At 43.7% G+C, this 12,526-nt stretch overlaps 2 protein-coding genes across 4 annotated transcripts; both read right to left on the bottom strand.

Moving 5' to 3' along the window:
• Positions 1 to 404: 404 nt before the first annotated feature.
• LOC107277046 (putative serine/threonine-protein kinase-like protein CCR3) lies at positions 405 to 1,766 on the bottom strand. The gene is made up of 2 exons (XM_066305927.1): positions 1,487 to 1,766; positions 405 to 1,135 (listed from the first exon to the last, which is right to left on the bottom strand). Exons 1-2 carry the CDS (start codon positions 1,764 to 1,766, stop codon positions 405 to 407), a joined length of 1,011 nt encoding a protein of 336 aa, XP_066162024.1.
• A 603-nt stretch (positions 1,767 to 2,369) lies between these two features.
• LOC9271724 (uncharacterized) lies at positions 2,370 to 12,258 on the bottom strand. 3 transcript variants are annotated; one of them, XR_010737914.1, is made up of 5 exons: positions 11,307 to 12,258; positions 3,838 to 4,115; positions 3,255 to 3,403; positions 2,931 to 3,020; positions 2,370 to 2,842 (listed from the first exon to the last, which is right to left on the bottom strand). XR_010737914.1 is itself a non-coding variant. In XM_015760131.3 (4 exons), exons 1-4 carry the CDS (start codon positions 12,124 to 12,126, stop codon positions 2,732 to 2,734), a joined length of 1,170 nt encoding a protein of 389 aa, XP_015615617.1. In that variant the 5' UTR covers positions 12,127 to 12,258; the 3' UTR covers positions 2,370 to 2,731. The 3 variants fall into 3 exon arrangements, 2 of the variants coding, with proteins under 2 accessions (XP_015615617.1, XP_025877520.1); XM_015760131.3 differs by lacking the exon at positions 3,838 to 4,115; XM_026021735.2 differs by lacking the exons at positions 2,370 to 2,842; positions 2,931 to 3,020; positions 3,255 to 3,403 and having other exon boundaries at positions 3,711 to 4,115.
• Between the last annotated feature and the right edge of the window lie 268 nt (positions 12,259 to 12,526).

Here is a 12,526-nt window from a genome sequence, read left to right as displayed (position 1 = left end):
CGCACTATGAGCATTTAATAATATAGTCAACTATTAGTTTTAAAACTTAAAACATCATCGATAACCAACATAATAGTCCACTATTGTAAAAATATGCTCCCGCATTATTAATATCAAATTCACACATCTCTCTCGCATAGTTGATTGGAGCTCGTGCTACAGTTAGTTATAAATTGTAGCCTCTTTTCCTTTCTCTCTCCTCCATTCGAGCATAAATATAAGATGTGACAACTTGTATAATGCACTTATGTCACCTTATTGTACTCGCTCCTAGCTACTTCTAATTAATTAAGTACTACCCCTCCGTTTCAGGTTATAAGATTTTTTCGCATTAAATCTAGATAACATATAAAAGTCTTATAATATGAAACGGAGGAAGTATCGATAATCGATGCATCACCAGTTCACCACCCACCACGGGCGAGCGCCGCCTGCAGGTTGGCCACGACTTTCGAAATGGTCGGCCTATCCTTTCCTTCCAGCTGCACGCAGCGCACTGCCGTGTGCGCTACCAGTTCCAGTGCCTCAAAATTATCACGGTATAGAAGATCATTCGGATTCGGGCGCTTGTCAAACAACATCTGCAGCTGTTCCTTATTATTCGCCTTGATGCGTGGCACCGTGGCCTCAACCAAGTTGGTGGGTATACCGCCGCCGTCCGCCTTGGAATCAAACGCCTTGCGCATGTCCTCCTCCTTCCGATTAAAAACCGCCCTTCTTCCTGTAATCACCTCTAGCATCGTGACGCCGAAGCTGTACACGTCCATCGTCGGCTTCGCAACACATGTCATGTAGTACTCCGGGTCCATGTATCCGAACGTGCCGTAGACACGATTGGTCGGGCCATTATCATCGTTCGCCTCGTCCCAGATGAGCGACATGCCGAAGTCCGACAAGCGCGGTGCCCAGGCGGCGTCCAGGAGGATGTTGGACGGCTTGATGTCGCGGTGGATCACCGGCCACTGGGCGTAGCAGTGCAGGTACTCGACGGCCTGCGCCACGCCCAGCAGCGTCTTGATCCGCATATGCCAAGACGCTCTCAGCGGTGAGGAAGAGAATGATGGGTCATGCAGGTGGTCGTGAAGTGAGCCGTTCTTCAAGTACTCATAGACGAAAATGTGATCGACCTGGTTTTCTGCATTCCTACAAATTTAGACTTGTATGTTCGTATAATGTATTATATTATAATCTATCTTATTAAATTTTATGATTTGAGTCTCACTCCGGTGCTTTCTACTTGTAGTAGAAATTAATCCGAATCGTTAATCGTATTTAATCGTAGGATTGAGATCTAGTTCTACTCCCACCAGATTTTATAGGAGTAGAAATGTGGAGGGGTATATTTGTCCAAGGTGATAATTCGAGTATGGGTATTATCGTAATTTGTCTTTATCTAACTCTTCACTCTTTCTCTATCCTAATCGACGACGCCATTCCCCATCATCCCTCTCCGTCGCCGGTTCCCCTCCCTCGCCGCCTCCATCACCATCCATCTCCCTCGCCGCCTCCGTAACCTCCAGCGCCATCGGCATCTCCTTCCCCTCCAGCGCCATCGCCTCCCTCGGCCTCGCCGCCTTCTCTGCCTCCTCCGTCGCCGTCCGTCTTCCCCGTCCGCGTCGCCTTCTCCGCCCCCCTCCGTCGCTGTCTGCCTCCCCCACCCTCGCCTCCTCCATCGCCATCCGTATCCCCCGCCCGCGTCGCTTTCTCCGCCCCCCTCTGTCGCCGTCCGTCTCCCCCGCCCTCGCCGCCTTCTCCACTCCCTCCATCGACGTCCGTCTTCTGGCTTATTTATGCTCAAGCGTATGGAGCACTGGAATGGGGATCGGCTGGACAAAGGTTTTACACAGGAACAAATTGATGGGTTTAGAAGGAAGCGACAGTGGCAGTCTGATAGTTTACTCTTGTCAATGATATAAGATGACAGATGAGTAGTTGGACATTTAGATGATTTTAATCAAACTCTGGTATAGGATGTTTTTAATGAGTAGTTAGACTTATTTTTTTATTGTTCTTATTTATGACAATTGCAATCAACATACTGTTGCACATAAAGCTCTGATGCCCATCCAACCTGGTCTGGTCCTGTGATATGTCAAGGCAGAAAAGATGTTCTTGAGATATGTCAGAATATTTGTCCAAGGCAATCAGGCCAAACAGAACTGAGGGTAGCAATAATCTTCTGTTATTTGTCAAACAGCAGAGTTCTGGAGATAGGACGGAATCAGAAATCACCATGGATATATTTTCCTGGTCCATAAAGCAAAGCTACAGAATGGGGATTTCAGACCTTCAATGATCATCATGTCAGTGTCATCTTACTCTCAGGAATTGGCAAATAGCCATTCATGGATGGAGCAACACAGGAGTAGCTATGGCGTCGTACTCGCGACAGGAACAGATCGATCACACGAGTTAATTTAAAAGGAGAGGTTACATCGTTTTAAAATTATTCGCAACAATTCATTGACAAAAAGAATTTTGTAGAACCAAGGCTAATCACTAGCAGGCTATTACATTGTAGGACCCCCAAGCCATGTTCAAAAAGAATCTGGAAAAGAATAGTTCATTAGCTAGGTCTTTTGTTGTCCTGTCAGCAATTGAATCTGTACATGCTGTTGTATAGGTTAGTGACTTAAGAGATTCAAGTGCCCCATATGTTGAATATGTAGGAAGATCTAGACTTGGCAAAACATCCCCAAAAAATATTTGATGTATTGCAGCTGTATCTTGATCATTCTCGTGTGTAGAACAGCACATAAGCAGCAGGTGTCTTTATACTGTCTTCAGTTATAGGTCTCACGCACTCATCATCAAACTTGTACCATCCCTTCCCTTCTTCATGCTGCAGAAACCAACCAGCCTTGCTCATTATCAAGACATTGAAAAAGATAGTCTCAAGCTTATTTCTTGTGAATTGGGTGTACGAGAACCTTTTGAGATGAATGACCAGAACTTCCGGTAGCCTCCACAGATCTAATTTCTTCATCGCTTGTTGATGCTTTTTGCAGCATGGGCAGTACCTGAATGCAAAGCAGAGAAAAAAGTGGTCATCAGTTATGCAACAACAGTAACTTCCAATTCAGAATCCAAAGCAAGCCACGTATTGTGGTGATATTTTGCGAAGGTAATGTTTCCACATCATACATACGCACATCAACCTATTTTGGTTAACAAAAGAAATGAAGATTGCAAAGAAGGCTATTCAATAAGCAGTGAAGCCAAGAGCATAACAGCTGTTCCTAAGGGGCACTCACCACATTGTCTTCTGGGTCTAACTGTTCCACTTTTAGAAAGGCTTCCAGATAACCATGTAGTGCGACATAATCTTCATTTCCTTTCGGGATAAGCTCAAGCTTATGAATCTCAGATAGACTTTTCAGCATTGAGGTGTCATATTGTCCTACTGCATTTTGTAGCCAATGGACATTGATAAGTAGTCGATAATAAAAATGGTTTGCACCAAATGTGCTGATTCATAAAGTGGTCTGGATCTAAAGTACATGTGTTCATAATTAAGTAACAACTGAAAAACTAGCAAAAATATTTCTTATAGCACTAATATTTGCATCTAAAATACTAGTTTACTAGCATGTGCGCTCTCAGTGAAAGCAATAGCTGCATATTATGACAGACCTCACCTACGGTACAAGCACCAAATATAAGATATGTCGTTTATACATAATATCCAAAAGGAACACTACATACTTCAGGCTTATCGAGAAGAATTTAACCATGCATACACACAGCACCATAGCACAAGGTTAAGGCTAAATCAGAGAATACAACAACCAGATGCGGTGATGCGGTGCCTGCGAGTCGGGAGCTTTTGCGTCAGACCTGATGCTGGCAGCGCCGCCGGCCGCGCCGCCGCATTCGATGACTGATGCGGTGCCTGCGTCGGGGGCTGGGGGGATGGGGGGGCTTCGGGTCGGCAAGCCGCCGGTGGAGTAGATAGGAGGGCGGAGTGGCGGCGGAGGTGGGGGCCGGAGGAGGAGGTCCGCCGGCGATCCTGATCCGGAGCCGACAGCGATTTTCGCCGCGCCGCCGCCTGCGATGACCGAAGCGGTGCCTGCGTCGGGGGTGCAGGGGCGCGGGCGATATGCGTTTTGACGGACCTAAGGCGAAAAGATGAGAAAAAGAAATAATTGTTAGTGTGAACACAAAATATGATCTTGCGGCTAAACCTAAAGTCGGCAAAGAGATATTTTGTTTAGGGCGATCGCTACAGTGATCGATCTCTCATGAACATCCCTGATCGGGGGATAACCGCCATACCCAGTGTCGGTTCCCCCTGTGTGCAGTGGGTATAAAAAGAAATCAATACCTAAGTGCAAACCCTAAGACTCAATTGCTACCCGATCAACCGAAACCCACTGAGAACACAGGGAAGAACCGAAACACATCTCTCTCTGTGCTTCAAAACAAGAGAGAACGAGAGAAGAATAAAGACAGAGAAATGGGAACCCCTGGAGATCAAGGTATGACTCAATCCCATTTCAATTTGTAGTTTCACTTTGTGCCAAACCGATCCAAAGCATATCCAACAATGGTATCAGAGCACCGGGTTGGCCTCAAATTGGAACTCAATAAGTGTTCATGTTCAAATTGTTCTTCGTGTTCATGCCCAAATCCCTCTGTTAAAGTTGAGTTAAGCCCAAATCATGCAATCCCGAAGCATAAGAAATGGAATTAGGCCTTCTAGGGTTTCGGCTTGAAGAAATTAGAAGAAGGGGAAGCAAAAGTTCATGGAAATCTCAGACAAATCCCCAAAGAACCGAAACCCTAGCTACAGTAAGCCCCCAAAATTTCCCCAAATCATGAAACCCTAACCCTAAGATCATGGGGAAAAGAAGTGCGGCGGGCTTACCTAAGGGCATGGTGGCCGGCGGCGACCTCCGTGTCGCCACCGACGCAATAAAAGGCGAGCGCGCGCCCGAGGACTTGGTCCTAGAGCGGCCTCGCGACCCGCCGTGCCGGCCCGGCTCCTCCTCCTCGCCGACGCCGCCTCGCTGAGGTAGCTGTCACCGCCCCGTCTCGCTGTCGCCACCGCGGATCTTCCTCGTGCGAGCGACCGGCGGGTGCTTAGGGCACCGTCGAGCAACGCTCGACGGGGATGCGCGCCAGCTATGGCGGCACGCAGCCCCGGCGAGCAAGGCTCGGCGGCGCCATCACCACTCCCGCCGTGCGCCGTTTCACCGCTGTCGTCGTCTCGCTCACGGTCGCCGCGGGTGAGAGAGAGAGAGAGGAGGAGAAAATGGGGCTAGGGTTTCGCGCGGGGGCAGCCGCCGCGCCAGTTTTGTTCTGCGCGGGAGTGATCCCGGCCGTCCGATGAGATGGACGGCTCGGATCGGCTCACTCCCGACGCGGGCTGATGAGGCCGCGCGGGGAGACGGCGAATGCCGGCCCAGGCCCAGGTTGTTGGGCCTGGAGCCCAGGCGGGAGGCGGCTCAGCCGTAACGGGCCAGGCCCAATGCGGCCTGCCTCAGGGGAAGAAGGCCAAAAAAAAAAAAAAAAAACGGGCTGCATAGTAATGGGCCTAATTTAAAAGATTGGGCTGAGAATAATATTACAATTAAATTTTTTATTTTTTGAAGAATTATGATTATGATTATAATATTTGTGTTTAAACATTAAAGATATTTATTATGTCTTAGTTAATGATAATAAAGAATAATAAGTAATTTTGTTATGTGATAAAATTCTCTTTCATTTATTTATTTATTTATTTTATGATCATTACATTATATTTATTACTTAAAGTTATTATTGTTTTATGCATTATGAGTTTATTTCCGCTACAAATGAATATTATAATTAAGTGTGACAAATAATTGTCATTCTGGCCAAAGCTGATTGACTTTTATTTGATCACAAAATTTTATTAATTCAATTCAAATATGGCCAAAGCTGTTTTGATTGAATTAATAAAAGGAGTTTTAAACAAATTGATAAAGTGTGGTTTGTATTTATTATTCTGGCCAAAGCTGATTAATAAATACTTATTCACAAAAATTTTATTGTTCATTTCCTTCTCTGGCCAAAGCTGTTTTGGATTTGATCAATAAAAGAAGGTACTTATTTAGCTGCTGATTCTCTCTTATGCAGCATCTTATGCCTCACAAATTTCCGGAATAATGGGAAATATTGAACAACTTAATGGAAGTAATTATGCTTCATGGAAAGAAAAGCTGGAAATTACTCTAGCTCTGTTGGATATTGATTATGCCCTCCATAATGATCCTCCGGTTGAGCCTAGACCGGAAAATGAGAATTATGAGACCCTTAAAAGGATATATGATGAAGTAAAGGCAAAATGGGATATTTCAAACCGTAAATGCCTTATGATTATCAAGAGCTCCATTATTGACGCAATAAGAGGAGTAGTTCCAGATACTCAGACAGCCAGAGAATATCTTGCTAAAATTGAGGAGCAATTTAAAGGCTCTTCTAAGGTTTATGCCACCACTCTTATTAAAAGGTTGGTCAATGAAAGATATGATTTTACTGGAAATCTGAGGGAACATATTATGAAGAAATGTCACATGGCTTCTAAACTTAAATCAATGGAAATGGAAATCTCTGAAGGTTTTCTTGTCCATTTCATTATGTCATCTCTGCCTCAGGAGTTTTCTTCATTTACAATCAATTATAATGCAATGAAGATCAAGTGGGGCATTGATGAATTAATAGCCATGTGTGTACAAGAAGAGGAAAGGCTTAAGGCAGAAAGAGTTGACCATGCAAATCTATTTAAACACTCCGAGAAGAAAAAGTATAAGAAATTTAAGAAGGAGTATTTGAAGCATAAGCCTATTCAGTTTAAAGAAAAAGGGCAATCTTCGAGTCAATCCCAGCAGAATAAATCTGGAGGAAATCCCTATACAGAAGAAAAGGGAAAAGAAAAGGATGGGTGCTACTTTTGTGGAAAGAGTGGACACCGCCAAAAAGACTGTATTGGGTTTATGAGATGGCTTAGTAAGAAAGGTACTGATATTATTTCTTTTGTTGATGAATCCCTGAATATTGATTATGCCACCAATTCTTGGTGGATTGACTCAGGAGCGACATTTCATGTTGCAAATTCCTTGCAGGGATTCGCTATGAGGAGGACCCTAAAAAGAGGGGAAAGAAGAATTAGAGTTGCTAATGGAGTTGAAACTGAAGTTGAGGCTATTGGAGACTTCACTCTCACACTTCATACTGGCTTCAAACTTCAGCTGCATGATGTTCTTTATGTACCCTCTATGAAAAGAAACTTAGTTTCAGTTTCACGTTTAGATAACGATGGTTACTATTGTACTTTTGGAAACAATAGATGTATAATTATGCATGATAATAAAGAGGTTGGTCTCGCCGTTGGATGGGAACAACTTTATCAAATCTCTGTGTGCGATGCCACCTATAATGTTGACTCCTCCTCAAATGCAAATATCAGTACCAAACAAAAACATAACGATAATGAGACTTCTTCGAAATTATGGCACTATCGTTTGGGCCATATTTCGAGGGGGAGAATTGAGCGTCTCATTAAAGAAAACATTCTTTATCCTTTGGACTTCTCAGATGCAGATATTGATCACTGCATTGATTGCATCAAAGGAAAATATTCCAAGCAAATCAAGAAAGGTGCAAATCGAAGTATGGGAATTTTGGAAATTATCCACACAGACATCTGTGGTCCATTTAATGAAAAGTCAGTGGATGGATTTGATTCATTCATAACATTCACCGACGATTACTCTCGTTATGGATATATTTATCCAATCAAAGAAAGATCTGAGGCATTAGACAAATTTAAAATCTTCAAAGCAGAAGTTGAGAATCAACATGATCGAAAGATCAAAATTGTAAGATCTGACCGTGGTGGTGAATACTATGGTAGACATACTACTTATGGTCAAATTCCTGGACCTTTTGCGAGGTTCTTACAGGAAAGTGGCATTAAGGCCCAGTACTCAGCACCGGGCGAACCCCAGCAAAATGGAGTAGCTGAAAGGCGTAATCGCACTCTTATGGATATGGTACGAAGTATGTTAAGTCACTCCACTCTGCCGGTAAAGTTATGGATGGAAGCTCTTAAAACAGCTACACACATTCTTAACAGGATTCCCAGTAAATCAGTCCCTAAGACACCCTTTGAATTATGGACTGGGAAGAAACCAACCCTAAATTATTTTCATGTGTGGGGTTGTCCTGCTGAAGCACGAGTTTTCAATCCAAATATGGGAAAATTAGACCTCAAAACAATCAGTTGTCATTTTATCGGTTATCCTGATAAGTCAAAGGCATATAGATTCTACTGCCCAAATCAGTTTACAAAGTTCATTGAAACAAGACACGCTGTGTTCTTGGAAAATGACATAATCAAGGGGAGTATGACACCCAGAGAGGTTGTTCTGGAAGAGAAACGGAATTATGTTCCAATGCCTATAATTAAAGAACCCGTTTTCTCAACACATACTCATGTTACACCTTCAATAGAAAGACATAATGATGCAACACCTGCTGAAGCTCCTGCAACTACTTCTAGTAGTATATCAAATGATGAGAATAATGAGGATGCTCAGCAGCCCCAGATTGTGATAGATGAGCAAAATAACGAACCCGTCAGAAGATCACAACGAGTTAGAAAGTCAGCAATTCCAAGTGACTATATCACTTACATGAATGAAGAGGTGAATGAACCTATGAGTGAAGAGGTGAATGAGCCTATACTAGATAATGATCCCATCTCATTTAAAGAAGCAATGAAGGGCGAACATTCGTCTGAATGGCTAAAAGCTATGAAAGACGAAATGAAATCCATGAGTACAAATAAGGTCTGGGACTTAGTAGAAATTCCCGAAGGAGCCAAAACAGTTGGCTGCAAATGGGTCTATAAGACTAAACGTGACCCCAAGGGAAATATCAAAAGGTTCAAAGTAAGGCTTGTAGCAAAAGGATTTACGCAAAGAGAAGGGATTGATTATAATGAAACATTTTCTCCAGTGTCTACTAAGGATTCATTCAGAATTATTATGGCACTAGTTGCTCATTATGATTTGGAATTACACCAAATGGATGTTAAGACGGCATTCCTGAACGGTGATCTGTATGAAGATGTATACATGGCACAACCAGAAGGTTTTGTTATGAAAGGAAAAGAACATATGGGATGTTATCTAAAGAAATCGATTTATGGACTAAAGCAAGCATCAAGGCAGTGGTATCTAAAGTTTGACCAAATCATAAGACAATTTGGTTTTAAAGAAAATAAAAAGGATGACTGTATATACGCTAAGTTTAAAGAGAGTAAGTTCATCTTCCTAATATTATATGTTGATGACATACTCTTAGCCAGTAATAACAGAAATATGCTACTGGAAACAAAGAAATTTCTGGCCTCTAAGTTTGAAATGAAAGATCTCGGTGAAGCCACTTATGTGTTGGGTATAGAGATTTACCGAGACAGATCAAATGGTGTTTTGGGGTTATCTCAGAAAGCATATATAGAAAAGGTACTGAAGAAGTATAATATGCATAATTGTTCAGCCTCGCCTGCTCCTATAATGAAGGGTGATAAGTATGGAAAGTTCCAATGTCCTAAGAATGAGTATGAAGCTGCGCAGATGAAGTCAATACCATATGCTTCAGCTGTCGGAAGCATAATGTATGCACAAGTGTGCACTCGCCCAGATTTAGCTTTTGTTACCGGGATGCTTGGCAGATATCAATCTAATCCAAGTCTAGAACACTGGAAATTAGCTAAGAAGACCTTGCGTTATCTTCAAGGCACTAAAGACCTCATGCTCACATATAGAAAGTCTGAAAACCTTGAAGTTATTGGTTATTCAGACTCTGATCTTGCAGGGTGTGTTGATGATAAGAAATCCACGTCAGGTTATATATTCACCCTTGCAAGGGGAGCTGTATCGTGGAAGAGCTCCAAACAAAAGGTTACTGCATCGTCGACAATGCAGGCTGAGTATGTGGCATGTTATGAAGCTACTGGACAGGCAATATGGCTGAAAAACTTTATCCCAGGATTAAGAGTGGTCGACAGCATATCAAAACCACTCAAATTATACTGCGATAACAAACCAGCAGTATACTATGCGAGTAGCAACAAATCAAGTGCTTCTGCCAAGTACATTGATATCAAGTACCATGTTGTGAAAGAAATGATCCAAGATCAGACAATAAGCGTTGAGTATATGAACACTAAGTTGATGTTAGCGGATCCACTTACAAAAGACCTACCACCCGCTGTATTTAAAGAACATGTTGCCGGCATGGGTTTGGTAGAAAAGCCTTTGATCCTGGAATAAGTAGGAACCTATATGGCACTGACTCCCCATAAAACTAAGGCGGACTCATTTTGAAATTAAATGGGAACCATAGTCACTTGGTTCAGTGGTGCTTAATTGACTACTGTAATCTAGTGTCTTGATGTACTGTTTTATTAAAAAGTGAGTCCATAAGTTTGTATAAGCCTAATGTAATAAGTTCAAAGAGCTCGTAAGATTAAAGAAGTTTATTTTAAAATATAATAGTACGCTATAGTTACTGGATTCTGTGATACTTTATATTGGTCACTGTAATCTTTTGTCTTGGTATACTATTTTGTTGAGAAATGGACTTATAAGTTTAGCCTCACGATCAAGGGGGAGAATGTTAGTGTGAACACAAAATATGATCTTGCGGCTAAACCTAAAGTCGGCAAAGAGATATTTTGTTTAGGGCGATCGCTACAGTGATCGATCTCTCATGAACATCCCTGATCGGGGGATAACCGCCATACCCAGTGTCGGTTCCCCCTGTGTGCAGTGGGTATAAAAAGAAATCAATACCTAAGTGCAAACCCTAAGACTCAATTGCTACCCGATCAACCGAAACCCACTGAGAACACAGGGAAGAACCGAAACACATCTCTCTCTGTGCTTCAAAACAAGAGAGAACGAGAGAAGAATAAAGACAGAGAAATGGGAACCCCTGGAGATCAAGGTATGACTCAATCCCATTTCAATTTGTAGTTTCACTTTGTGCCAAACCGATCCAAAGCATATCCAACAATAATCCCATACCAAAATTATCCCTAAGCTGTATTAAAAGATTACTAACCTACCCTTTAAAATAAAGGGTCGAGATGAATTCTACTTGGAGTAGAATACTACAAGTAGAATGCACCGGAGCGTTGCCCTTATGATTTTTATATATAACTGTTAAAAAATACTTCCTCCATTTCATATTTTGTGTGTGTGGGTAGTGTTAGAAAGTCTTATAACCTGAAACGAAGGTAGTAGATATCTAAGGGATAGAAAAAATACCTTTCCTCTTCTTCCAGAATGGTTGCTGCCGATGCTGCTTCTTTCTCACGCTGACCCAGCCAAAGAGGCGAATGATGTGCTCGTGGCGAAGCGAGGGTAGCATGGTGGCCTCTCTCAGGGTGTCCTCCTCCATAGACGCGCTGTCGATGCGCTTGATGGCCACCTCCCGTCCGTCGGGAAGCCTAGTCATGTACACCGTGCTGAAGCCGCCTTTACCGATCTCTCTGTCGGGGGCGAAGTTGTTCGTCGCCGCAGCGAGCCCCGCCAAGTTTATCTTCTCACCAGCTTCCCCGCCATGGATTACCACGTCTTGAATGACCACCGCTTCATGATTCTGGGAGCCTGTAGATGGAGACGGCAGGGACGTCGGCTTCGGGTGATCACTTGGAATCATCTCTCTGTGGATTCGATCGAGACGGCGAGTGATGTCGATGTGGCTGATGAAGGGGAAGAGGAGGAGGTAGGAGTCGATTCTACGCTGGATATCTCTGAACTTTTCAGCTTGCCGCCCGGCTGCCACCAACTGGTACACCGTGCTCCTGCCCTGGCAGGAGGCGACGAGCTCGTGCGCCTCCCGGAGCATGCCTCCGAGCAGCATCAGCGGGCGCCGGACCTCCGGCCGCCGCATCACCGACGAGTCCTGCAGGTGCGGCAGCAGCTCGCCGATCATGAAGACGCGGCGGGCCAGCTGCTCGCACTCCCTCTTGTTCTGCCGAGCTGTCAACGCCGCGTGCATGATCATGGAGACCAGCCCTCCGACGTCCACTCCGACCAGCTGCGCCACCGTCGCCGTCTGCCCCAGCCCGCCCCACAGCGCCATGGCAATCTCCAAACTCTCTCAGCAAGAATTGCTCGTTAGCTAGTACTACTCTAGTGGAGTACCTAGTAGAATGATACTATCTCTGAAGAACGGACTGATCGGAGATGGACAAGAGAAAAAGGAAAGGAAGGAAAATTCTCTGCACTTATCCTCTGCCTTTTGCCAGTTTAATAAAGGTATTAAAAACTTTCTTTTTCAGAAAAGCTAATTCGAATCATCGTTTCGAAGCATTTCATCAGTTGTTTATTATTGCAGCTCCAATCAAAGCTAGTAGGATGGCAGACAAAATCATAGGGCGGTTCTGAGCCTGATGCAAGGAATATCACACGGAGACCACAGCCTTCGGAATGGATCATCATGGACACAATGCCACATTTTTCTGCTTGTTGGGTGAACGAGA

Source organism: Oryza sativa, chromosome 11 (genome assembly GCF_034140825.1).
Source record: "Oryza sativa Japonica Group chromosome 11, ASM3414082v1".
Classification (NCBI taxonomy): Eukaryota; Viridiplantae; Streptophyta; class Magnoliopsida; order Poales; family Poaceae; genus Oryza; species Oryza sativa.
Note: the sequence above shows the minus strand (reverse complement) of the source record. Positions and strands in the feature narration are given on the sequence as shown.